This window comes from Halictus rubicundus, chromosome 9 (genome assembly GCF_050948215.1).
Source record: "Halictus rubicundus isolate RS-2024b chromosome 9, iyHalRubi1_principal, whole genome shotgun sequence".
NCBI lineage: Eukaryota > Metazoa > Arthropoda > Insecta > Hymenoptera > Halictidae > Halictus > Halictus rubicundus.
In genome coordinates this window covers 9150501-9177848 of record NC_135157.1, presented here as the reverse complement: position 1 = coordinate 9177848, position 27348 = coordinate 9150501, and the positions used below count along the sequence as shown (strand labels likewise).

At 38.4% G+C, this 27348-nt stretch overlaps 4 protein-coding genes across 4 annotated transcripts; 1 reads left to right on the top strand and 3 right to left on the bottom strand.

Moving 5' to 3' along the window:
- Window positions 1-863: 863 nt before the first annotated feature.
- Window positions 864-5228, top strand: LOC143357211 (cholinesterase-like). Its single transcript, XM_076793529.1, has 10 exons — window positions 864-1123; window positions 1534-1677; window positions 1835-1991; window positions 2063-2248; window positions 2376-2584; window positions 2670-2832; window positions 3014-3099; window positions 3229-3373; window positions 3546-3684; window positions 3913-5228. Exons 1-10 carry the CDS (start codon window positions 923-925, stop codon window positions 4127-4129), a joined length of 1647 nt encoding a protein of 548 aa, XP_076649644.1. The 5' UTR covers window positions 864-922; the 3' UTR covers window positions 4130-5228.
- Window positions 5229-6117: 889 nt separating this feature from the next.
- Window positions 6118-9847, bottom strand: LOC143357210 (cholinesterase-like). Its single transcript, XM_076793528.1, has 9 exons — window positions 9611-9847; window positions 9299-9436; window positions 8843-8993; window positions 8570-8755; window positions 8057-8256; window positions 7761-7923; window positions 7284-7586; window positions 6813-6945; window positions 6118-6498 (listed from the first exon to the last, which is right to left on the bottom strand). Exons 1-9 carry the CDS (start codon window positions 9806-9808, stop codon window positions 6255-6257), a joined length of 1716 nt encoding a protein of 571 aa, XP_076649643.1. The 5' UTR covers window positions 9809-9847; the 3' UTR covers window positions 6118-6254.
- Window positions 9848-11658: 1811 nt separating this feature from the next.
- On the bottom strand, window positions 11659-14909 carry LOC143357202 (uncharacterized). Its single transcript, XM_076793513.1, has 3 exons — window positions 14759-14909; window positions 12023-14447; window positions 11659-11826 (listed from the first exon to the last, which is right to left on the bottom strand). Exons 1-2 carry the CDS (start codon window positions 14835-14837, stop codon window positions 12040-12042), a joined length of 2487 nt encoding a protein of 828 aa, XP_076649628.1. The 5' UTR covers window positions 14838-14909; the 3' UTR covers window positions 11659-11826; window positions 12023-12039.
- A 640-nt stretch (window positions 14910-15549) lies between these two features.
- On the bottom strand, window positions 15550-19224 carry LOC143357207 (acetylcholinesterase-like). The gene is made up of 10 exons (XM_076793526.1): window positions 18986-19224; window positions 18561-18698; window positions 18427-18480; window positions 18200-18353; window positions 17646-17831; window positions 17321-17520; window positions 16864-17026; window positions 16284-16586; window positions 16009-16141; window positions 15550-15928 (listed from the first exon to the last, which is right to left on the bottom strand). The coding sequence occupies exons 1-10, from the start codon at window positions 19193-19195 to the stop codon at window positions 15697-15699; spliced, it is 1773 nt and encodes a 590-aa protein (XP_076649641.1). The 5' UTR covers window positions 19196-19224; the 3' UTR covers window positions 15550-15696.
- Between the last annotated feature and the right edge of the window lie 8124 nt (window positions 19225-27348).

Sequence of the window (27348 nt, the reverse complement as noted above, 5' to 3'; positions counted from 1 at the left end):
AGCGTGTACCAAGGTCGAAGCACACATATAGATACAAGATACCATTTTTCCCGTGAAGTGCAAGAACGAGGAGAAATCATTGTAAAACACTTGCGTACGAGTGAAATGGCCGCGGACGTTCTTACAAAACCATTGAGTAGGATTAAGCACGAGACTCGTTTAAATAATAAAAATTTATTTGTGTAAACAATCGTTTAAAATTGAAACGATAAAAAGTGTTCGATTATTAATGGTAGTCACTATACCGTGGTACGTATTTACGTATTACGACTTGGCAACGTCGGATAAAAATGTCGGTTATCCGAGTTCCGAGGTCCGGTTATCCAATAAAAGATACATTTGATTTTCATCTATGCCAAATACTCTAGTATCTAGAGTATCTACAAATAAATTCGTCGAATAAATGGTAGCGTTGTATCCGAGAGGCAGGTCGAATGAAACTCTTCAAACCTAAATAAAGATACAGATAACTTCTCGCGATTCATCCGACTTCGAATAAAAACGAAAGATACAGAGTATCTGTATCCGAAAGCTATTTAAATAATTTTTTATTTAGATACTGCCCAACTCTGGGCTCCGGTGATAGTGACAAGGAGAATTAAGCATATACGCTAATGATGCAAATGGGTTAAGAGAATTCTCTAACTGATTCGTTGAATCATAGAGTAGTGATTGCTTCTCTTTAATTCTCGATTTCTTATTTCGTTAAAAATGCATGTATTCTTGGTTAATTGCTTCAGCTCTTAGAGCTGCCGATGTAAAAAAAGCTACACATTATGCCAGATGAAATGACGTAGATCTTCATGCATAACAAATGTTTGTATGTATAACGACGCTACCCAGGCATGGCTCAGCATAAAAGACAATAGTTAGTATAGCAGAACAGCGGTATAGCTGAAGCTGAGTGGTACAGTGTTGAGTAATGGAACGTAAACTCGTGTTCTTATCTATTTTATTATTGACATGTGTTCGGTGTCGAGGGTTCCTTAGGACGAACACTATTCGAACAGCTTCGGGACCTGTGCAAGGATACGTTCAGCAAACATTGTTCAAGAATGTCAGCTATTCTACTTTTAAGGGAATCCCTTTCGCTGAACCACCGACTGGAAATCGCAGATTCAAGGCAAGTCCAAGCAATTAATTCATATTTGTTCTTCAATGTATTTTGAATTTCAAATGTGCAGAAGTCGCACACGAATATCACGGTCAATGTATCACGTTGAACCAACAGTAATCTTCATGTTCTTTTGACAAGTTTACCTCGTTCCAGAAAATTTAACAATCAACATTCATCGAAGTCAGACTCTCAATTATTTCTACACTTACAATTTATACTTTATTTAATCATTCTGACTACCATTGTCAATTCATACCGAACCAACATTGTCTCTTGCGACGAAACTTAATTATGTCACCAGCGAATGTTCTAAAACTGTATTATTATAATTTTCGAAGAAAACAGGCTCCATACAATCATATTACAGTTCAATTCCATGCACAGTGGATTCATAGCAATTCATTTCGAACTCACAGCCTCCAATTCCAAAAACACCATGGACTGAAGTGTTCGAAGCAACGGAGGAAGGTCCAACCTGCCCACAATATGATACAGCCTTCCTGAAAAACACGTACATGGGGGACGAAGACTGTTTGCATCTGAACGTATACACTCCAGTGGTAAAGATCGCCGATTATTTACATCGTCTGCGAACAATACACTCAATATTAGCAGTTTTAAATATAAAACGCGTCAAATTGATTCGGTGAACGGATGCGCGTTGATTCGGAAGATTCGATAAATTACTAACGCGTCATTGATTACAATTTCTGGTAGTTGGACTTCAATTCCACGGTTAAATACCCTGTCATGGTGTGGATTTATGGCGGCTCATTCGTCCAGGGATACAAAAATCAATCTCTGTACGGGCCCGACTTGTTCATCGAAGAAGGCGTAATCATTGTCGTTCCTAATTACCGGCTCGGCGCTCTAGGTAGAAACGGTTTCCTTTCGATCGAAGCTTGTTGTTAGAGGATTCTTGATCATGGATCTTTTCGATTTCAGGATTTCTGAGCCTGGGGCTCCCGGACGCGCTCGGGAACGCTGGCATGAAGGACCAAGTTATGGCCTTGAAGTGGGTGCAGAAGAATATTGCGGAATTCGGTGGCGATCCTAATAACGTGACGCTGTTTGGCGAGAGCGCTGGATCCTCGTCCGTTTTACTGCACGAGCTATCACATCAGTCTAAAGGTACTTGCATCATGAATACAGTAGGACCTCGATACATATGTACGAGATGTGCACACAATGTAAAATTAAATTGCAGAAACTTGGTCTTTGATTGAGTCTGATTGAGTTTGATTTTCTTTGTTCACAGGGCTGTACCAAAGAACTATCGCTCAAAGCGGCGCACCACTGATTTTCCTGTCCCATCCACCATACGAAGCCTTCCTATCTGCTCACATGTTGGCGAACCTTCTCGGCTTCGGCACGTCAAACAGAGAACAACTTCTGCAATCCTTCCTGAACGCCAGCGCGTACGATCTCGTCATGGCGACGAGCAATATGTACATCCTCTCGGACCTCGTGTGTATTGCATTTTAATCGGTGGTGCACGTTCTACAAGCTATAATTTTTCCACCGAGTCATGTATTTGGTAAATGTTTTGCAGTTGACGAGGCCGTTTCAGCCAACCGTAGAAGATTCGAGTATCACTAGTATGGACAACATTTTCCTCGACGAATGCGCGATCACGTTGATGATGAACGGACAGATACGTAAAGGACCGAAGATGATTGGATTCAATCGCAATGAGTTGTTCGCACTCTCTGACTGTAAGCTCTAACATGTTTTATGGGCAGTGCAATTTGCATTATAATTGTCAGAAACAAAATAGAATATTTAATGCAATATATATATATATATATATATATATGGTATAAATAATAACACAAAATAATTTTAACAAGTCAAGAAAGGATTCTGCCAATGATTGACTATAATTTGGTACTCTAGTGTTTGTTGCAGACGTCATCAACATTCTGAACATTGTAATACCTGATATGAAAGCGATCATTCCCTTGGTTGAGTCTGTCAGTCAGGTAATAATTCTTATGCATCTTGAATTCGAGTGTATTTTTAAATCTTATAGTGTACTTTTTATTGTATTGTGTATTTTTATTTTATAGTGTAATTTTTAAATAGTACAATGTTTCTCATTCTGGTCGCAGATATTGTCAACCATCAGCTACAGCGCCGAGATTGATCTGACCCAACGATTTCTCGCGGTGCACAATGACGATCATCCTGTTTACTTTTACATAATCACGTACACTGACTTTGCTCGACATGTGTTAAGTGAACATGAATGGAACGGTAATTTGTTAATTATATGGAGAGAAATGAGTTTTTTCTTTATGTTTTACATTTTATTTTTCTTACAATTATTTATATTTTTATTTCATTTTCATATATGAATGCATTTATGTTAGAGCATAATATTTACATTATGTTCGAGGCATATTAAAATATTAATGTTAATTTCTAGTAACCACCCACGGCGACGAACTTAATCTCCTGTTCACTATCACTGATTACGGATTTGACACTATAACTGATCCTAATCATTCTCTAAATGTCTTCCGACGTAAATTTGTCAGACTGTGGACAAATTTCGCGAAGTATGGGTATGTTGAAACAATTTTTTATTCAAGTTCAAGTTTGCAATCTACTTCTTCATTCCTTTCATTTTATTCGGGTTCAAGTTTGCTATTATTTGCCTTCTTTTTTTTTCAAGGTCAAGTTTACGATCTTCTTCAGGAGGCTGCAAACTTGAACATGAATAAAATGAGAGAAACGAATTGCAAACTTAATGCCGTTTAAAATTGTACTAAATCCGTTATTTATATTTGCAGTAACCCGACACCCTTGTTTAACAATCCTATCAATATAATTTGGGAACCATCTGGACCAGCAGGACGCCAGCTTGATATCAACTTGCCATTTCGAATGATAGATCGCGTGTTGGGTGTTTCTCCGCCTGAATCATTTTACTACTACATACTACCAACTATCAGCGGCTGCAAAAACATTTCTTATGGAACGCCGTATACTGAACTTTTTGGCAACTAGAAATCCAAAATTCTATTGTGGTGCAGTTTGGCCTGCGACATTTGGCCTGCATTCGACGTATATATTCGTCATTGTTTGATTTTAATTTCGCGCCGTGAGGGATTTTTAAAATTAAATTCCACAGTTAACTGGTTAAACCATTAATTACTAGTTCTTTTTGTTCTGTAAAATGTTATTTACATTAATTTATTACTGGACGTACCGAACACATGATTGAATTTACTTACATTTTTCGCAATTTTTATAATAATAGGAAGAAGAAAAAAAGCAGGAAGAAAATTTTATTCAACCGGTCATGGTACGTTTAATGTTGATGAAAAGTCACATAATCGGACTCGTTTTACGTGTAACATTGTAATGTGAGAATGTAAAGTCTCAATTGCTGTAGACAAAATAATTGTTTTACGCATCAAATTATTATGTAAAAACTGGAAGTCACATAGTCGGACACATTTTGCACGGAAAATTGCGACATAAAAATTTACCAAGTCGGTTTTCATGTGTACACGGAAACACCTGTTCAGAAATCATAAATTTAATGTACTGTTTGCGATCGTTTACAAACATGTTCCATCGCAATGCGAATAATACTGTAGTGCGACGGATTCGCCGTGTATCCGAAGCAAACTACCGGCATTGTTTGTTTGCTTACATCTCAATTAGACCTGCCCCAGTTACTTGTTTCCACAACAAACACGTCAACGCGTATAATGCATGCGATGCATTTTATAATCGCGCTCTAATGTACAAATGTTTATGGTGTATTTAGGATTGTGCTAGAGTGGACTATCGCAACATTTTCTGCAGCGTAGGATGCTGCACTGTTTAATGCTTAACATCTGTCACTTAAATTTTCTTAATCGATCACATCTGGATGAATCAATTTAATTTATTATGATCATGAAAAATTTCCATTCTTTCTCTTCGGCTCGTAAAATGATTTTAAAAGTGAAACATTTTCTCGTCGTTTTGTGTTTTTATAAGTTTCCTAAAATTGATAATTATTTATCTTAGAATAATTATTGCCTTTCTCATGATGAATAAGTAAGTTTTTCATAGATCTAATATTTTTTGTGTCCATATTACAAATAGTAATCATTGAACTCATTTTCTGAATTGCAGGCGGGCAATAATATAATATTATTTATATCCAAAAACATAGTATAATGTATGGGCGGTGCAATAAATTATTATTATTCTTTTCTAAATTGTTCGTCACCTGTTTAGGTATACTGACGTATACTGCTTCATCCGACTGCATAAAAAACTGTAAAACGTTTTACATGTTTTTTAAACATTGGTCGCGATTTTTTTTTGACATCTTTTTTGTGATATAAATGCATAATGTGATTACTCATGCCAGCATCAACTTAGAAATTATCGCAATTAAACGTGTACACCATATAATAATAACTCAATACACGGAGTGCTTTTGTACGAAGGCTGTCGCAGAGGCCGCATAGTTAATCTTACTCTTGGAAACTGGGATTGTCAAGGTTTTTCAATGTTATCGTGATATTGCACTTTCACTATGGTTCTTCAGGCAGGATACGATTAGGCAGTCACTTATCCTGTAGCGATTTGATAAGAGATAAACATAATTTGATTAGAGATAAAATTTGACAGCGATAAATCCACTTCAATTTTTTGTGAGCTACCGATGTCCCTGAGCTGAACGAGAAAAAAATTATGCGACTAACCGAACTTGTTTCGCCTACAGTAAAAAGAGCCGGGAATGAGACAAATAGTAAAAATTCATTTCACATCATCAAAATAGTAAAATTCACTGCATAAAGAAAAAACAATTAGGCTAAATGTATTTAGGCTACGTGTGTGGTGTTGTATGGGATAAAACAAGGCTGGGAGTGGGTTGATTAGTATACGTCATATTCAGGATAAATGGATCACAATTTTTTCAGCAATAAACAATGATCGTCTCGTTAGAGATGAAGGTTTAGTTGCAACTTGCAAAATAATACCGTACAAGATTATCTTAATTTTCTTGCATATTTAATATATCATATACATTTTTGAAATTACAGTGAATGTTTACATATTACTATATGCTTCCACTCTACGTTAAATAATAATCTAAGCATCCAATTGGTGTCCAACGCGATTTTCACTAAAACAGGCCACCTAGGAGACCTGAGGACTTGGTTGTAGCGCTCGATGCCGCTTTGCAGCCGGACAGATTCGGCAGCCTATCCTTCAGACCATCCTCGTAGGATTGTGTCATCGAACCTAGCATGCGATTCCTCATGACAGCCTGCTCGTTGATCTCCAACTGTGCACCGGTTGCTTTACTGTCCAGCCAACGTACGTTGAATGACGGACCCTCGCTTTGCGAATTCTGTGGTGTAGGATCTCTGCAAGAAGAACGGTATATATTATTTTTGATTATTTTTCATCGAACATGTAATATTCTGAACCAATATTCTGGCCCATTTAGTCAGCTGTTTATCCATTTTCTTGAACGCAGTTCCGATGGCACTTTATCTAGATTCGTTCGTCTTTTTACTGCATTTTAACACTGGGTTCACGGAACACTAAACGCGACCATTTTACATTACTTTATCAAAGTAACAAGCATATATCTATCCAAATGTTTAGCTATTCTTCAAACACTCATAAATTTATAAAATCCGCAGTATAGTAACCAACTTTCTATCAATGATCTTACCCGTATTTAGCGAAGTTGGCCCACAAGGAGACCATCTTCTTCCTGAACACGTTGAATGTATGATTCGGGTCTGTCGGCGCTTTCAACGCTTTCACGTTGAACAAGTAGCCAACATCATCGACGTGAGCAGTTCCTGAAATCAAAAACGTCCCTCGAAACCTAACTCGATTTTATTCATGCCTCTCGATCGTTCCAGTCTTCTTCTAGTTTCAATTGACCTACTTCATACTTCACCCACTGGAAGCCTACTACCAGAATTTTTAGGATCCGTTCTACATGAAAATTCGGCTTAAGGGTCTTCTTTAAAGCAACAATTCAAACGATTAAATTATCTCGTTAGGGACGACTTACCGGTTCACGATTTAAATTGTTGTCGTAAAATCATTGAAACTAATGCGATTCTATTAAGTCTAAAAGGTTGCATACTTAGTGCTAAATAGGAAAATAAAAAAATGTTGTGTGCCGTCATACCGTTTACGGAATCGCCAACCAACTCGTGCATGTTCCACTGCGACATGTACGAGAGCATGTAATAATAGACAGGATAATCGCCATTGGCTTGCGCTATGTATTTCTGCGTCAGATCAATGGGAGCCACGAACATGATGCCGTTCATAATATCGAGAACCATTTGGATCATGGCATCAGGAAGGAAGTCGAACACTGCTCCGGTAAAAGATCCCAATATTTGGTCGACGCCACTGTTGATGCCCTTCGAATTTTGTATGAGACCTGCTAACGCAGGTCCGCGGTTTCCGTTTTTGCCAACCATATCTGCGAAACGGTAATAATAATGTTAATATATACGTTTAAATCAAGATCTTCTGGCGGTTTTGTTAAAAATGTAGCAAACCAAAGGTTTCAGCACCCAAATTTTACAGTCTGAAAAATTCTTGTCACGATCAGAATTGACCTAGTTGTCGATCCGTGACTCAGTCCCATACTCACAGTTCAAGAAGAAGAGAGATTCGTCCTTGTTGAAACCCATAAGCGTGGGAACCTTCTTGAACTTTCCAGACTCGTACAGCTGGATGGGGCACTCTGTCAAGAACTCGCTGCCATCTTTTACGTTGTCAAGGTTCTCTATCGTTGGTCTGAACGGCAAGAAGCCCTGGAAACATTTGTAGTGAGTACAACGATGAGTGAGTGAGCAATCAAAATGTCTAACTTTCACAATCTTGTACATTTCGGACTGAAACTTACAGGATAACAAGAATATTCCTTGGAACGAATATTGTACTCACATAGTCGATTTGCATGGTCATGCGGACCATTTTTTCTACCGGAACACCGCGAAGGAACTCTATCATGCCTTCGTCATCGACTCCGTCGTAGCCAAGATTAACAGCGAGAGCGCGAGCATTTTGGTACGCCTTGTTAGGAGTGTGGAAGCCCCATTGACACAGAGGTGTTCCACTTTGTAGGATTACTTGCTTGAAGAGTCCTGAATTAACAAGAAACAATATAAACTAATCATTTATCGTCGCCAGGAAACGGTGAGAGCACTGTTATCAAATATTCTAAATAAAACTATCAAAGTAAAAATGGTCTGCATCCGCAATTGCATTGCCTGGTCGCGATTGCAAAAAACAGTAGCCATGTTGAAAACAATGTGTTGGCAGTATTAAATTCCTTTAATCCTTCTTAAATTACACCAGTTTGTTCTCGTGACAAATGCAGAAAATCTATTAATAAGTTTAGAGTATAGATCATTTTCTACCGAGGAGTTTATCGACGGAACAAATAATTTCACATACCGTTAGATTGTGGTGACAAAACGTGCAGTCCCACGGAAGTACCACCTGCGCTTTCTCCGTAAATGGTCACTTGATTAGGGTCACCACCGAAGGCAGCAATATTCGCCTGCACCCATTTCAGAGCCAGGACCTGATCCTTCATCGCAGCGTTACCAGCAGCGTCAGGGTGATCCAACGCCAAAAATCCTGGAAACATGCAGTAGCAATGTTGCTGTGTGATTTTATTTTTATAGGAACTTCAAAACATTCGAATTAGAAGAAAGATTGGGGCACCTGGAGCACCGAGACGGTAACCGAAGCTGACGAAGACAACATCCTCTTCGAGGAAGAAATCGGGTCCGTACACGGATGTGTTACTGTATCCAGCAAAGAATGCTCCACCGTAGATCCAAACCATGACTGGTTTTTTGGTCGAATTGCCGAGCTATAGCATCATTTTAATGGAAATTATTCTTTATCTAATTTTCAATGACCAGCTCCGTTCATAGAATTATATGACATTGTGCTGTATAGTTTGGGGGATTTTCACTAAATTTTTGTGCGATGCCGAATTAAATTAATACACGGTAAAAATTCGAACAAAATCAGTTTTCAATTTCTTCGACAGAAAAGATAAAGTAACACTGAAAAGTTATCTCTACGCGACTACTGACGTTTGGTTTTCGTCTAGACACAGAATGATTAGTAGAATTTCTATCACAAATTGAATAAAACAATGTCAAGCGATACCTCTCGGGACATCACGTTGATGTACAAACAGTCCTCGACACCCATGTAGTCACCTGAGAAGAAGTCTACCTGCGGGCAGACTGAGGCCTCCTTGTCAGCATTGAAAACTGCTGACGATCGTTTTATGGGAACAGGTGACTGAAAGTACGTGAAAACAATTGTTGACCCTTTTCAATTCAATTGCATGCGAATCTCGAAAATAAAATCAATTTTCTAGATCTCTTTGGTTCTGCCCACCAGTGGTGGGGATAAAACTTTGACAGTTACGGTAGAGATAATACTGTAATCTAACAGGAAAGAATGATCTTTTACCTTGAATCTCAATTCACCAAGCGGCGGCTCCGCATAGGGTATGCCGAGGAAGGCATTGTATGAGATACCATGCCATATTGTTTTTTTGACTATACCTTTGACAGGTCCACTAGTGGTCTCAACTACTTCCGTTTCCTCTCCCAGACACTGTGTCAGCGACAACAGCACTACGAGGGCTACCTCTGCGACACGACCCATCGTAGTTTACCTGCTGAGCCAATGATGCCGCAGTCAGAATATACCTGGTTTATATACCCACGATGTTAGTTCAAACATTGTTTGAACAATGCATCGTTCGATCCGCAAGTGTTCGAAACATTGTCCGGTAGTTGGAAAATTGATTGATGTTGTTTGCAGAGGAAACGGTAATGTTTGATATGAAGTCATCGCTTGCACGTGGCACATTATTGTATTATACAATGGAGAATGGGAAAGTGGTACGAAGTCAAAATGGCGAATGAGGTGCTGGATAATTGCAGCGATGTGTAAGAATGTCCGAAAGTTTCTACAGTTGCTTCACTAGAAAAGTGATTTTGAATTTTGGTTGCATTTATGGATTAAATGTTGTAAATAATATCTAGTGCGTTGTATTCATTTTTGTGATCAGGTGCCGGCTGATGTTTGTGGTTATAGTGATCGAAAATGAACTTTCAAGTGGCTCGAACTAAGTAATAATTATTGCCGAGTTCTACGACTTTTTAAACAGTTTATTCCTAAGACTGTAATTTTAAAATTGTTAAAGAAATGTGAAAGACAGAAATAAATATGGAAGGAAGGAAGATGTACGTGTGCTAAAAGAATGACTTATACTGAAAATATATTTATTATTTGTCAAACAAAGTTTATTCTGCGTATTTTTCATTAAATACGATTCTTAGAATACAAGTCAGTACAATATTGTATCAATTAGAACAAATTATTTGAAATATGTGGTTTGTGTAAATAGTCTGGATAGTCTTCGACGTTGTTCTCCGAGAAGATGGCGGAAACGACGACAGTCGATTTGTTTGACCTGAAAAATTGTTACGGGGCATGTTTCGTATCTTAAACATTTTATTTATGAAATGAGCGCTTTTTGTAATTTTCGTTGCTGAGATCCAAGACAGAGTTCTTGAATAACACTGAAGAAAAAGACCAGATCTTTTCAACAATTCTATATGCCGAAGAACGACATCTCCTTATCGTTTTTTAGAATAAAATAAATCTCGCAAGAATACCTCTTCAATAATAATACTAGTTGACGTACATATCGACTTATACAGTCTCTTAATGAACAATTCAACAATGAGTTAATTTGCAGTCATTCCTCATAATTAGAAATCGTTTGAAAGCTTGTTTAAATGTTGGATTTTCATAAAAAGGACGACGAAAATTATATTCGCTGTCCATTGTTTATTACTTCACCTGTGAAACTGTATTCCAAAAGAAATATATTGCGAACAATGATTCGAAATAAACTGAACTATAAAATCCGGTCTCTTTGACGATAGTTCTCCAAGATGGCGGATACTGCGGTTACCATATCGCTCGACGTCATAAATTATCGCTCTGCATAATATTTCCGCTACTGCATACAAAATAACCTATCCTATTACCTAATTTAATTCTTATTAATTTTTTATTAATTATTTAATAAAATTTGGTTAATCGTATTGAAAAAAACCATTCGCATGGCTTCCATAATTTTTATGTCTTGAGACCAATCTAAGACTTCAGACTGGAAGTATAATATTATAACTTATTAATAGTCAAATTAAGTTTATTTATGCATATCTGAAAAGTTAGGTACTCATCGAAGGGAAAGAAAGTTAGGTAGATTATTGTTTCCTGTCCTAAGGGATTCGCTTTATTGAACTTGGGTGCTTAGAAGATATGATAACTTTATAGTTGATTAATCTAATTTTTCAGTAATAAGAACCATCGGTATCTTGCTTTACTCGATGTATAAATTTTAGGTAGTTGCAACTATTCTCGCTCAACAAACGTTTAAGATTTCAACACGCAGTTGAAATAGCAAAGAGGAAGGATTGATATAAAAAAAGGGAAGATTTTTTGCGATATAAAGTTTTATTGATTTTCCTTGCTTAACAAACAATAGCCTGCAATCAACATCAAAATACAAATCACAGGCCCGGAATTATGTCTACTATATTTTCCTCGTAAATGCAAATTGCGTCCAAAAATCATCTCAGACCGCCGTCCGCATTTCGCAGTAACTGTGAACAAACAGAAACACAACATTTACAAAACAAAATACATTTCATAATCTCACATCCTCTCTTATCCAAAAGATCTTTAACATTTTTCTGATAACCCGACACAAGACTAATCGAACATCTTGATAAAAAAAAACGATAAAATCGGTAATCGATAAAATATCAATTAAACTTATTGTTAATTACCGACACTTACATCTAACATCTGTGACTCTAGGTTGAGACCGGCGAAAGTACCAATTTCTCAACTCGACTTCCCATGTTCAGACCGGTTTGCAGAGCTGGCTTGAACAAATCATTGTTAAGCGATTGGATTGTATCCGCGAAGAGTTCTCTCTTCTGCTTCTCTTCAACCTCCCTCTTTCCAAACTTGGGAACGAATCCACCAACTAAATCCTCTGCTCCATGGACCATTCCGCTGACAACACCTCCACCAATGGGGAAAAGCGCTCCAATGTCTCTTTTTCCTTTGGGGATGAAGCCACCAACGAACTCCTCACCCTTGTTCACCAGGTCGTCAATGACGCCACCACCAGCAGGGAACAGGCCAGTAAGGTCCCTCTTTCCGAACTTGGGAACGAATCCACCAACTAAATCTTCTGCTCCATGGACCATTCCGCTGACAACACCTCCACCAATGGGGAAAAGCGATCCAATGTCTCTTTTTCCTTTGGGGATGAAGCCACCAACGAACTCCTCACCCTTGTTCACCAGGTCGTCAATGACGCCACCACCAGCAGGGAACAGGCCAGTAAGGTCCCTCTTTCCGAACTTGGGAACGAATCCACCAACTAAATCTTCTGCTCCATGGACCATTCCGCTGACAACACCTCCACCAATGGGGAAAAGCGATCCAATGTCTCTTTTTCCTTTGGGGATGAAGCCACCAACGAACTCCTCACCCTTGTTCACCAGGTCGTCAATGACGCCACCACCAGCAGGGAACAGGCCAGTAAGGTCCCTCTTTCCGAACTTGGGAACGAATCCACCAACTAAATCTTCTGCTCCATTCACCATTCCGCTGACAACACCACCACCAATGGGGAAAAGCGATCCAATGTCTCTCTTTCCAAGCTTGGGAATGAATCCACCAACTAAGTCCTCTGCTCCATGGACCATTCCGCTGACAGCACCTCCACCAATGGGGAAAAGCGATCCAATGTCTCTCTTTCCAAGCTTGGGAATGAATCCACCAACTAAATCTTCTGCTCCATTCACCATTCCGCTGACAGCACCTCCGCCAATGGGGAAAAGCGATCCAATGTCTCTTTTTCCTTTGGGGATGAAGCCACCAACGAACTCCTCACCCTTGTTCACCAGGTCGTCAATGACGCCACCACCAGCAGGGAACAGGCCAGTAAGGTCCCTCTTTCCGAACTTGGGAACGAATCCACCAACTAAATCTTCTGCTCCATTCACCATTCCGCTGACAACACCACCACCAACGGGGAAAAGCGATCCAATGTCTCTCTTTCCAAGCTTGGGAATGAATCCACCAACTAAGTCCTCTGCTCCATGGACCATTCCGCTGACAGCACCTCCACCAATGGGGAAAAGCGATCCAATGTCTCTCTTTCCAAGCTTGGGAATGAATCCACCAACTAAATCTTCTGCTCCATTCACCATTCCGCTGACAGCACCTCCGCCAATGGGGAAAAGCGATCCAATGTCTCTTTTTCCTTTGGGGATGAAGCCACCAACGAACTCCTCACCCTTGTTCACCAGGTCGTCAATGACGCCACCACCAGCAGGGAACAGGCCAGTAAGGTCCCTCTTTCCGAACTTGGGAACGAATCCACCAACTAAATCTTCTGCTCCATTCACCATTCCGCTGACAACATCTCCACCAATGGGGAAAAGCGATCCAATGTCTCTCTTTCCAAGCTTGGGGATGAATCCACCAACTAAATCCTCTGCTCCATGGACCATTCCGCTGACAGCACCTCCACCAATGGGGAAAAGCGATCCAATGTCCCTCTTTCCGAACTTGGGGATGAATCCTCCAACGAAATCTTCTGCTCCATTCACCATTCCGCTGGCAACACCTCCACCAATGGGGAAAAGCGATCCAATGTCTCTCTTTCCAAGCTTGGGGATGAATCCACCAACTAAATCTTCTGCTCCATTCACCATTCCGCTGACAGCACCTCCGCCAATGGGGAAAAGCGATCCAATGTCTCTTTTTCCTTTGGGGATGAAGCCACCGACGAACTCCTCACCCTTGTTCACCAGCTTGTCAATGGCGCCACCATCAGCAGGGAACAGGCCAGTAAGGTCCCTCTTTCCGAACTTGGGGATGAAGCCTCCGACGAGATCCTCTCCAGTGTGCACCATATTGCTCACCATCTCGCCACCGATGGGGAACAGAGAGCCTATGTCTCTTTTTGATGTTCCTGGGAGACCTTCTGGATGACCTGGGACACCGGGGACTCCTGGGAGACCTGCTGGGAGATGAATACCAAACCGCTCCAGAAGTTTGCGCAGTTCTTTTAGCAGTTGCTTGGCAACATCACCTTGCCCGAGGTTTTTGAGCGAGACCAGTTCCAATTCGTCACCATGGGGCACCAGTTGGCCTACGTCTTCTACGCTTTCTTTGGACGATGATAATGAGGCAGATGATACTGGAAAGTAAGTGAGGTTAGAGTATAGCAAGACATTTTGCGAGTATCCTTCAAACTGGGGCAAGCATTTGGGGGCTGGCACTGAGGGTCAGTGAGGTATTAAAGAATTGGGGGACAAAGTTAAGTGGACACCATTTAGAAACTAATAACTGGATTTAGTAGAGAGAGAGAGTAAAAAATAATAAAAGTGGAATAGTAAAAGCATTAGAAAAATGTAAGTGTTCAGATAATCCTTTTTAAATAATCTTCAGACTCGACAATAAAAATTGTACAATAGTGAACATTGGAGGTTCAGATGGGTTTGTCTATACCTGAATCGGCATTCCTAATCACCAGGCACTGCGCCGATGATACCAAAATGGCGGCGGCTACGTATAGGAGGAACTTCATCTTCGCTTGGTGGATGGGCAAAGTTGAAATGTGCTTGAGTATGCTTGTAGCCTGGTTTATATAGCGAATTAGTGTTGATGCAAGCTCGTAAGACAATGGGAATAGATATATTGGGTGTATAATTGTTAGTTAGAATAGTGTAACGTCAGTATTTCATTGGTGACACGTGTGGGTTTGTTAACCACGTTTTAGACGATATTTATCGTGTTTTGGCAAATGGTGATTAATTAAAGCTGCGACAAGTGGTTGATGTTTGCTCGAAGACACGGGCCTGCTGGACGATGGGTGTTAGAATGATTGTGGCCAGGTCTGAGGCAGCTTTTGTTCAAGGTGAATGTTGCTGTAAAATACTTGCGGGAACACTAGGAAACTCACTTAAGTAGTTTTAATAAATATTTAACGCTAAACTTATTGAGACAGTCAAGTGGCTGGTATGGGTTGTAAAAATGATAAAATTCAATTAATTTAAATTGTGTACTTTCATCTAGAAATTTGTTGAATAATTTTCTATGAAGGTATCTTTGCAATTTCAACGACTGTGAAATCGTACACTAGACCAGATTTTTGTATTATATTAATTGCATATTTTTATTCTACTTTTATGTACATATTCTAAATAATAACATAAATTATATATCATACACACATTGTAAATGATAACATAGATTTTACATCTTCAGCAACGACGTAGAAATACGTAGAAAAGTAAAATGAAGCATAAAATAGTGAAAATATCAGAATATCTATTAAAATTATTGAGAGACAAAATTAATTTCAATACGGTTAATATTTCCCAAAATCGATGCATACAATTTTTATTTTCCATAAAAATCCGCAGTATAGTAATTAAATGTAATCGTTACGGTCCCAAATTGTTGATACCGAAAGGAATTGTCGGAAAATTGATGCAGGCGGTTCGAAGCAGAAGTTGAGCGGACAAAACTCCTTCGAAGGCCTCAGTCACAGGATTAACTAAACGAGCTTGCATGGCAGGTTCCATTTTTATGTCTAATTGGTCCCCTGCATCTTTACTGTCCGTCCAAATCACGTCAAAGTCGGTTTCAGGGTTTGATACTCTCGGCGTTGGATTTCTAGTAAAAATAAAATCATACATTCATTGCACCAGAATTTCAAACAAAAATTATTTTGAAAAACTCTGCATTATTATTACCCGTGTTTAGCAAAGTTGGTCCACAACCTAACCATTTTCTTCCTGAAGATGTTGAATGGATATTTCGGGTCTGTCGATACGTTCATTGCGACCACGTTGAATAAGTCACCGATGTCATCAACGTGACTGGTCCCTGAAACCAAAGATGTCATTCAAAATTCTCCTACAAAAACTCCTAAATGTAGTGAAAATTGTTTTAGTTGTTAATTTAATTTATTCGCTTTTTGTTGCGTTTTCTATTCTTCATTTAAACAGAAATGAAGGGAATGTCTTACCTTTTACAGTTTGGCCCACCAAGGAATGAACGCTATGATTAGACGCGTACGAGAGCCGGTAATAATACACAGGATACTCCTGGTTCCAGTTTGACACGATTCTTTGCGTTACGTCGATAGGTGCTGTGAAGAAGGTGTCCGTCAGAAGAGCCAAAACCTCCTTGAGAAACTCCGGAGGAATTTGGTCCAACTCCAACGATAGAACATTAGCAAGTTGATTGTTTACGGACTCGTCGATGTCAGTCACTTGTTTCATCCACATTGCCATTGATACTGCGTGGTTTGATGGACTTCCAGCGTACTCTATCAAACAAGAGCATCGAAAAATCTAATTATGTATTAAACTAATTACAATTTCCGAACTATATCCAAGAAATACTCCAAGGAATGCAAGATCAATCATTTGTAATACATATACAATAACAATAGGTATAAATGTTCTAGTGTTTGTACTATTTTGTATATACTACAAAATTTGTAGTGTAGTAATAAAATATTTCCCCAGTTGATTTTGTTTTTTCGTCGGATCTAGCTACCCATGAATCAACTGAGGACGAGTGTTTGCAACCATGATACTCACCATCCAAGAAAAACAACGCCTCATCGTGAGTGCGTCCCATCATCATGGGGTGCGGTGTGAAATCTCCAGACAGATATTTTCGTATGGGACATTCAGTTAGAAATGCACTGTCGTCGGTTGCAACGTCAGGGTCCTCTATCGTTGGCCGGAATGGCAACGCATTCTGCAAATGTTTAAGTTGCAAAGTGTCACTAGACCGCGGATTTTATGCATTTATGGTCAAAACTAGTAGATACAATTTGAAGCAGGAGATTAAACTAACTTAGAAGCTTCAATGCGTTAGCCTCGGCCTATAAAAATTATTAAAAAAAAGTTTTCCTTCCTTTCTTTTCTCTGACAGTATTGATCGCATAAAGATGACCAAAATCCTTTATAAATATTTTTTTACTGCTTTGCTTATCGTTCGCCGCTGCACGAAAATTAGCATACAAGTTCGAACATGGTTGATTGCAATTACCAAGTTGACTTTCATCGTCAAAGTGACCAGAGCCTCAGCAGGAGTATCTCGAAGCTGCTGCAGCAAATCTGTTTTCGTGAGTTCTGCTTCGTTGAGAAGACGACCAAGCTCGAAAGCACTGCGATAAGCACTTGCAGGCGTGTGGTACGCCCACTGACACAAAGGTGTTCCACTCATACTGATCGATCGATGGAACAGCCCTAATTAGAAACAGATATGTCATCGCATTATGCGATGCTCCACATTTAAGACAGTTATTGAAATGTCAGTCGATTTAGGACGGAAATAACTTAATGTAGCTAACGATATTATCGGTCTTACGTGCCTCTAGATTTCTCGGACAAAATGTGAAATCCTACGGATGAGCCGCCTGCACTTTCGCCGAAAATTGTCACTTGTTTAGGATTGCCACCGAAGGCAGCAATGTTGTCCTGCACCCATTGCAAAACTAAGCGCTGATCCTTCAATCCTGCGTTTCCTAGGGCGTCTGGATGGCTCAGGGACAAGAATCCTGAAAATTTACAATTATTATTAACCCCTTTACTGCTTCATCAGCTTAGGTGACACAATGCAAGTACATCTTGTAGCCAATAAATAAAATTTTTGCAAGATCCACGAAGTATAAGAAAGTTAAAATAGCAGTAACTAAAACAAACTTTGATTAACATGCCTCAACAGCATGAACCAAAAATAAGTATAATAAATTTTATTACTTTGCACTCCTAATGGCAATAGCAGTACTATTTTTATTTATAGTGGAATGAAGCAAACGAATAAAGGAAATCAATGTAAATAAATTGATAAAATAAATTTCCAATTTTCACATCTCAGGGGTTGCTGATGGCATCACATTATTTTTTAAGAAATAAATTTAGTTACCCAGCACACCGACGCGATAATTGAAGCTGACGAAGACAACGTCCTCTTCGAGGAAGAAATCAGGCCCGTACAAGGTCGTGTTGCTGTATCCAGAGGAGTACGCACCCCCATAAATCCACACCATGACTGGCTTCAGCTTCATTCCACGTCCAAACTTTGTGCAATAGAATTTTCATGAAAATTTTACTGGTTAATAATTGCTTTTAATCTTTGCTATATCTACAGACCTTGCGACGTCGACGTCCTAATCGTGAAGACTGCCTGGATCGTTGCCTAGGTAACTATTTGAGATAATTTTTTTAATATTAAAAATTAAATTGTATCGACGACTGAACATAGATGAACAAAAGATGATATTCACCTCCCGAGTGAACACGTTTAGGTATAAACAATCCTCAACGCCCATGTAATGGACCACCAAAAAATCTATTTGTGGGCAGACACTGCCTTCTTCAACTGCTTCGAACACTTCTGTCCATGGGGCTTTGGGAACTGGAGGCTGGAAAAATATTTTCATTCCTTTTTATCCTTGAAGTCCATTACAAATTAAAAATGAAGCTCTATGCATCTTAGCCATTAAAATCCATTAGAAATTAAAATTAAAGTTCTACGCAGCTTAGCCATTAAAATCCATTAGAAATTAAAAATGAAGCTGTACGAATTCTATAGTATCCCCTATCTATTAAAATCTGCTGCTTCAATTTCATTCAACTTCTCTGCTGGCTCAACGTTTATTGGTCGAGATTTAAAAAATTAATTTAGCTCAATTAAGACGAATCCAATTACCTTGAACCTCAGATCTGCAAGAGGAGGTTCCGCATAGGGGATCCCCAAAAATGCAGAATACTCCAACGAATTCCATGCCGTTTTCTTAACAACGCCACGCACTGGTCCGCTATTAGTGTAAATCACGTCAGTTCGAGGAAGATCGACAGCGAAACACTGACTCAATCCCAGCAACAATAAAAGAGCAAATCCTGCTCGATGCTTCAGCATAATTAGTCAACGGGTAAATCGCTTGCCTGCTAAAAATTTCTCAAGGTGCTTCGTTTATATACTGGACACTCTTATCAAATGTTTTGACATACTCTTTACGCGCATTGAAATTTGTTGACGGTACTGTCACGTCTCTCGAATGCGCAATCGATTCATAATAATGATTGGATAATGCGAAAATATTTTGGTACTCATAATTTTCAATGTAATTTGGATACGTTGCTTGGCAGAGAACAGGAAGACACTTGTTATAAAATGGAGGTCGATGCGTTAGAACCAGATAAAGTTGGTATCATAAAAGAGCTCATTTTTTAATAAAAGCTTGTTTCAGTTTGGAAGAAATCAAAAATTAATTTAATGTACTTTATAAATTTTTAGGAATTTATTATGGAAAAACTGTGGGACGTAGAGCTAAATAATTTTTTGGAATACGTTCGTACAGGATTCAGCATTGCAGACTTGCTCCATGATGAATTTAATGGTGTTTATTATCGACATAAGAAGAAATAAAACCATTTAAAATGGAAAAGTAAGAAAAATGGTGATCTTATCATTTAATATAATAAATGAATGAACTTAGTAATTAATCAGTAGTTAATAGATTGCTAATATTTATGCAAATTCCTATTTATACAAATTATTTTCTAGAAAATACTCTTTCTTCAGTGGAAAACTTTCGACTTGCAAAAATGAAATAAAAATGCCATGATCTATTATTATCTTATATTGAGCAATTTTAACTTTTAATAATTCCTTAACTTCAAGATTGAACATCAAACACCCAAAGAACCTGCTCGAGAACCAGCCAGAGTAAAAAACGTCCACCAAACAAATTCGTTTTATTTCACCGTTCATAATTCGAAGCATCTGAGGAAGCACCTAATCATCTACATCAAAGGAAAACAACGTTAAAAACAAGACCGAAAATCTTCTGATAAACAGGTTTAATTCAAAGGAAAACAATGTTAAAAAGACAACAATCTTGTGATAAACAGGTTCATTTTATTCAAAGGAGAATAGCCTTTCAAACAAGAACAAAAAATTGTAGGTTCATTTTATTCGAGCGTGCAACATCATCGAAAATCACAATAGAGATCTCCGCCGAGCAGAAACTCCAGAAAAGAAAGCCGTGTAATTTTTCATCGCGGAATATGAGCAAAGTGATCAACGGTATCCAAATGTCAACCGGCGATGTCCATGCCAGTCATAGTGCCTTCAAAGTTCCCAATCAGCATGTTAAGCAGGTCCATCACAACGTCCCTCTTCTGTAGTTTGCGGGTCTCATCGAGGATAGACCTTCTTACGACGTTATTCATCGCCACTTTGCCTCCTGCAAGCAGGTCGCTGGCAAGTCCTAGAGGAAGGCCGAAGAGATTGCTGCCACCTTGGATCAATCCCTCGATGCCCCTCTTCGATACGTGCGGTATATTTTGTCCTCCATACTTCTGGACCAGGTCGATGAATTTGGATATGAATTCGTTGTTGTGCATGAGACTTTCTAAGCCACTGGGAAGATTTGGAAGACCTGGAACTCCAGGAAGACCAGGGACTCCAGGGACTCCAGAAAGACCAGGGACTCCAGGAAGACCAGGAACTCCAGGAAGACTGGCACTGTCAGCCAACGCTGCCAAGCCGGCGACCGTTACAAGCAACAGGAACTTCATCTTCGCTATGATTGGTCTGCGAGACTGATCATGCTTTCATCGACTAGTAGGCTAGCTTATATAGTGCTTGAAGGTTGTTCTAAGGTTACGGCTCATCGGGGATGGAAAATAGTTGTCAGCTGGAAGGGGAACGTTTTAGATGTTTGAGGTGTTTGGCTTCGATGAGTGATTTATGGCGGACACCACCTGTACCGGGAGCACGTGGATGATCGATAGGTTGGTGTCAAGGTTGGTTGGCTGTTGAGGATGTTTTGCGTGGGTTCTCGGGGAAGAGGAGAATATTCTTTTAGTCTTAGAGAAGCGAGATATCCTCTGGGATAGCTGATTAATAGACTGAGGATTTTTATCTGAAATAAAAATTATAAGATGGGAGCCAGATACACATTTCATTCTCTCTTGAATAATTTTTAACAATACTTCAATTATCTGAATTTTTCTCCTGTTTTAAATGCCACCAACCTATTCTTATTATAAGTGCATAGAGTCCGCAGTCTATTCATTAATCATATTAATATTTTTATAAACATGCTTCACGAAAAAACGACGAGTGAAGTGGAACAGTTATATTTGGTCCGTGGACATTTATGCAAAATAAAAATTGTCTATATCAGTTACGCGCAACGGAAGTTGCATAGATATTTATTTCTCCCCTTAATAATTCGAATTGCTTAAAAATTACCAAGTTGTTAAACTGTTTGGATAAAAGTTTTGATGCGTTCGCTATTTTCTGTTCACATATATATTGTTGATATAAAGACATAAAATTGGAAGACCAGTCACATTTGTGCTGTTTATTGTTGTCGTATTTTATTTTTGATTTATTGGAATCGAATACAGGGAAAGGTTTCGAATTTTTATTTTATTGTTTTCCCTCCATGAAATTTTGATGCCCTTGAAGAATTAGTGAAGATTTGGCAGAATTGTTGTATTATTTTGTGACGAATTAATCGAACGTTAACGATTTAATTCGATGACTAATAATTTCCTCGAATATTCACTCTGAAATATTACATATGTCCATATCGATGGCCACAGAGTCAAACATTGACATTCTACACCTATTACAAGAAGATTGATAGGCAGAATGTGCTTCTACGTCATGCTTTCATGAAGTAAAACACATAGAACGATGCAGGGTCTGCGCAGACGATAAATAACTGTATATAAACCTATTGTTGATCGGTTAAACTCATTTTCTACGATGAAGTTTGTCGAGGTCATTCCTGGTTCACGTGGACTATCTTCTAACATCATACATTGTTATACAATTTAAAAAATTCTATCTTTCTTCTTTGTTAATCTTTATTGATTCGCATTCTATTTTTACTTCTATAATTCTACAAACACAGTTTCGATTCCCTTCTGAAATTTATTCGTTTAAATTTTAATTATACCTCTGCAACTCTGCAATTCTATTTTGTCTCCTGAACTTTACCGAGTTGTATTCCAACTGTATCTATTCTATTTCTGTTTCTTCTCTAAGCTTTATTGACTTGCATTATGAATTGACTTCAGAAATTCTGCAATTCTATTCTTGTTGCTTCCTTAAACTTTGCTAACTTACATGCTAACTCCACGCCTGAAACTCTGTATATTTCATTTTTTTTATACCACTGACTCAACATTTACAAAAATATTGTAAAAACTTTCTTGCTATTAGGAGTACAAAACTGAGAATGAATTATTCCAGAAAAGTCAAGATTTCTTTAAGTGTGTTTTCACTTTTAGGATAATTGTTCAACGGGGGGAAAAAATTAAAGATTACCTATCAGTGAGACAGGAGGATATGCAAAGGATCTGAAAGTAAGGGTCGCCATTTTCCTGACGAATTCTCCTCAAAGACGACTATATAGCGTTCTCGACGAGTCTACTTTCAAAGCAAGGACATTTTCCTAGGAGTTCTGCATTAAAAATGAGGACGTTGTTTCGGAAGGATCCCACTGTAGAGTGGGGAACACCGGTGTTCCATTTGGTAAGAGGACGTCATTTACGTCACACTGTCTGAGGAACATACTTCCTTCATCCGAGTATTAAATTAGAATAAACTTCCGCCGGGTTCTAGTTAACTTTAGTGCAGATTCGACGATCAGGATATCGCGAATCCTCGTTCGTCCCTTAACGATTGATTAGCTCGGAGCTCTCGGCGAATTTTTTCTTGCTTTACATACTTACCCCCTGTCTTTTTCGCATTTTTGTAAAACCGGTGCAGATTCAGAATATTAAGTCGAATTTAAGTTCTTTTTGCTTATTTAATTTTACAGCTACTGGTAAATAGGATTTTATGCACTTGTGACAAAAATGAGTAGATCAAATGCAAAACAGTAAAAACATTTGAAAAATTAAACGAGATACTGTTTTATTATTTCCAACTCACTAAAATTATTAAGGAAAATGAATATTCATATACAAATCCGCAGTCTACTAATAACTTGCAGAAGACTAGTACACATACGATTTGTAAATGTAATATACCGTGCGGTTGTGGAAATATGCAACCCGATAATTTATTTAAAACGACATAGTAGATACCAGAAGCAAGGACAGAATATTCCACGTGGTCATTTAGAAAACGATATATCAAATTAATTGTGCACTGCGAACGTCGGAAAAATTATGCAAACGTTTGAGGACTTCTTTAAACGCTTCTAAATCATCTTCGAGGCTTAATTGATTGTTACGATAACCTAAATATAATGTATCAGTACATCAATTATTTTCTGGATAGCTGTTTCCTAAAATACAATGAGAAGTTCAAAGAGAACGAATAAAATTGAATAAAAGATAAAGAAGTAGGATATAGGAAGGAATGTTTTTATTTTTACGAAATAATTGGCAGCCTGTCCAATTCACAAAAATCCAGTTTTGAAAATACTGACCCAATTCCAGTTCGAACAATAAAAAGATGTCCACCGAGGACGTCTGCCAAGTTTAAAGGAAACTGAATCGTTAGTAAAGTATATGTTTACCAACTTGGAAAGCATCGTTGCCAATGTTTCGACTAAAGACAATACTCCAGAAAATTTCTTTAAATGTCTCTGAATCCTTCGAAGAAACTTTTAAAATCAAATGGCAGTGGATAACGAAAAATGCATTTATTACAAAAGATCAGCACATATTTTTCCTATCGTTCCAAGTCTCTCTTAAATGATCAAATTTTTAAAGAAACATATTTTTAATATTTTAAAAAATTCGCATGTGTAAAGGGTTGACACACCAACAAAATCGTGACAAAAATCGAAATTTTTCGAACAGGTTCCTTTCGAAATAATTCGGAAGATATCGACGGGTCCGAAAAAGCTCGCGGAACATCCTGATTGGCAATTTCCCCGACGGATCGGTATGCTTCGGTTCTCCGCTCAAACAAACGCTCCATATTCCTCGGGCACTCGAAACATTGCAGCTTTTATTCGGAGTTCATCGCCGGGTCGCTGTGCACTCGGCCGCCACCCTAAATCCACCACGTACGAGAGCTTTTATAGTCAGCCAGCGGAAAGGGTATCGAAGCTGTTACTTTATAATGGAAGAGTGAATACGTGACCGGCTGTATAGCTTCTCTTCGACGATGCTGAAAGCGCCGCGTCCAAGAGAGACGCGAGGAGCCATTAGATAACGCTTGCCACGCTGCTGAAACTGTTACCCTGGCTTCCGTTCTACTGTCATTACCGTGTGGAAACAACGTTCTTTACGATTAGGTGCTGTGTTCTCGTGTAACAGGTCCAAAACGTTGATTTTTTCCCTTGAGATTCCACCGAAAATACAACACGTCAAAATTAAAAAACTTTCTCAGATCAAGTCTGTTAATTACGAGCTTTCTTGAATTTTTCTCGTCACTTGATCAACATTTTTTCAAATTAACATGATTTCCTTATTAATTAATTCATCAACAATGCTTGAGAAATGTTGAAAGAATTTTTGAAAATGCACTTTATTTCATTAATTTTCTTTACTCTATGTTTATATTGTGGAGTTAATTGTTGTACCATTCGATCTCAAATTTTGTATATGTCTTCATCACAGGTGTGGCTACACATATTTATATGATTATGTATACGTACATATTTTTTCTAATTTTTACAGTTAGTTGGAAACAAGAAAAATCGTGAAAGAATAAATGGAATTGATAAAATCGAAACTGTATATGCCGAGTGCCACCATTTTGTCGATTCTCAAAGTTTTCTTTCTTCTTTGATACGATTTCCGTTCTTAAAATCGACTTGGAAAGTTTTTATTTCGCAGAACGATCAGATGTCCATTGATCAACTACTGGTAAATCGTCTGTTAGCAAAATCTTCATTTACTGGGACAGGAAAATATTCGTTTTTGCATCTGACAGCATGACACGTGTTAAGAATCATTGGCTAGGCGATTCCCGGCACATACACGAATAACGAACTTGGATCTGGTTTCAGAGTCCGTTTGCCATGAGCGCGCTCGAGTGCCACTCTACTCTGTCTGCCCATTATCGATCACTTCCACTAGCCTCCATGTTTGTTTACCGCTTCTTTTTTTTTCCCCCGTGGTTTTTCTGACATGCAAATTTATGGGAACGCAGAAAAGTAATATTCATGATCCCGTGGAGGGATTTTTGTTTGAATGCTTTGCTTCGCGGGCGAGCTTTATGTAAATTTGCGATTTCCTGGCCGATTATCGCGAAATTAAACCGTAATTAATGGCCTGCAGCGCGTTCTAATTTAAGAAAAATTCTCTTTCTAATAATTTCTCGCGATAAAACGAAATTACTGATTAATATGTACAGTGGTTACGAAAATCGAATGTCGTTCGAGAATTGTTTTCGCAAAATTTTGGAAAAATCGTCGATGACGAAATGCGAAGGTTGGCTTTGTGTATTTTTACATCGACCTATCATGATTCGTTCTTGTTTTCTTGGCTCACGGTTCCGCTAGCCGAATCGATGGAAAATCTCGATCTGCGTGGGTGGCCACGAGTTTCGTGAACGCGACATTTCCCGAGCCTCCGCAAGCTCGCAGACCGTCGCGTCGTTCGTCATTATAAGAATTCGCTGTCAGCCTGTCAAAATCGATTAGAACCGGTCGCAATATGCTTATGCAACGCTCGCGTATACTTTTCGCTGGCGTGAAGCTTAAATGACCTATTTTAGTCTTACGAGATTGCCATTTTCGCGGCATTAACGCGCGTCTTGTCACCTTCAACTTTGCCTTGCGGTTGCATCATGTGGCTCATCACCGAAAACGTTCTTCACCGCGCTATGTTCACTATTTACACATTTTTCAGTGTGCGAAAGTGGATCTTCCAATTTATGCTTCCAAAGCGACCCGACGTCTGAAAGCGTTTTCTATGAAGTAGAAAAAAGAAATATTTTTATGTAGAAGATACTGAAATAAAATAGAACAGTGCAACAAATGTTTTGTACTTATTCTAGTCCGAGTAAAAATGTCTGGAATACAAAGTAAAGATTTAGTTAGCTAGACCCTTCCGTCACAACTGCAAATGTTTAAGAAATTTCTTGTCTTTGAAAAACAATTTGTAAACAACGTGTAAAGCATCGATTTTACTGTCTATAGTGATTCTAAAAATTTTAGACTTTGACACAGTTCTTTGTTCCTCGAAGTTTCAAAATTAACTATTTTAAAAAAATGCTTGAACAAGAATTGACTCACATTATTTTCGCACTTTATTATTATTTTCAATCAATTCAATGAATGAAGAACGAATTACCGATGGGTAGATAAAAGTTGCGGTAGAGTAAGAGAAATAATGGTACTTACGGTTTACCAGGACTCGCCAAATGGACATCTTATTGTTACACCATATGACAGGATAGTAAAACAAGTCGAGCAAAGTGGGTTCATCGTTGCAACTGCGCACTTCCATGGTGAATATTTCATGCGACGTTACGTAAGTTCCACGAATTGCCAAGCGTCACCTTGCATCCAGGATTAGCTTTAACAACAGCGCCCGTTATCAGTGGAACCTGGCACTTGCACGCCATATTTATCATTCGCATTGTTCCATCTTATTCCGTATCTGTCTCTCGCAATTCGTCTTCATTCCCCTCAATTAATTAATTCCCCTTTGTATTTAGAAAATACCATCACTATTTACCCCATCATTGTCATTTATCATTTATCTACTGTTAATTCCATTACTATTGCGCCATTTGTATGTTCAAAAAATTGAATGAAACATTCGAGTGGAACATTTACTCAAATAGGACATTCAGAGTAAAAAGAACAAAATAATAACACATTTAAATATTTAAGTATAGTAAATATTTTTATCTCTTTGTAAGCGACAGAACTGGGTTTTGTTATGTTTACAATAACTGCGGTGGAAATAAAAGAATTAAAGCTGTGTAATAATTTTTTTATCTAATATGAGTATTTTATTCGTTTTTCTTTATGACTAATTGCAAGATTTTCAAAAAGAATAAATTAAAGAAGTCGAAGGACTCCCCTAGTGTCACAAAAATCGTAGAAAAATTAAAGGAAATTATAAAAGACAACCTGC

Excerpts from the sequence above, each read along its gene's own strand:
- LOC143357211 (XM_076793529.1), top strand. The coding sequence starts at position 923 with ATGGAACGTAAACTCGTGTTCTTATCTATTTTATTATTGACATGTGTT. Across the intron at positions 1,124-1,533 it reads CTGGAAATCGCAGATTCAAG|CCTCCAATTCCAAAAACACC; the intron begins GCAAGTCCAAGC and ends TCGAACTCACAG. Across the intron at positions 1,678-1,834 it reads TGAACGTATACACTCCAGTG|TTGGACTTCAATTCCACGGT; the intron begins GTAAAGATCGCC and ends AATTTCTGGTAG.
- LOC143357207 (XM_076793526.1), bottom strand. The coding sequence starts at position 19,195 with ATGCTGAAGCATCGAGCAGGATTTGCTCTTTTATTGTTGCTGGGATTG. Across the intron at positions 18,481-18,560 it reads TAAACGTGTTCACTCGGGAG|TTACCTAGGCAACGATCCAG; the intron begins GTGAATATCATC and ends TATCTCAAATAG. Across the intron at positions 17,832-18,199 it reads TTATCGCGTCGGTGTGCTGG|GATTCTTGTCCCTGAGCCAT; the intron begins GTAACTAAATTT and ends GTAAATTTTCAG.
- LOC143357210 (XM_076793528.1), bottom strand. The coding sequence starts at position 9,808 with ATGGGTCGTGTCGCAGAGGTAGCCCTCGTAGTGCTGTTGTCGCTGACA. Across the intron at positions 8,756-8,842 it reads TTACCGTCTCGGTGCTCCAG|GATTTTTGGCGTTGGATCAC; the intron begins GTGCCCCAATCT and ends GCATGTTTCCAG. Across the intron at positions 6,499-6,812 it reads GCCAACTTCGCTAAATACGG|AGATCCTACACCACAGAATT; the intron begins GTAAGATCATTG and ends TTCTTCTTGCAG.
- LOC143357202 (XM_076793513.1), bottom strand. The coding sequence starts at position 14,837 with ATGAAGTTCCTCCTATACGTAGCCGCCGCCATTTTGGTATCATCGGCG. Across the intron at positions 14,448-14,758 it reads GATTAGGAATGCCGATTCAG|TATCATCTGCCTCATTATCA; the intron begins GTATAGACAAAC and ends CTTACTTTCCAG.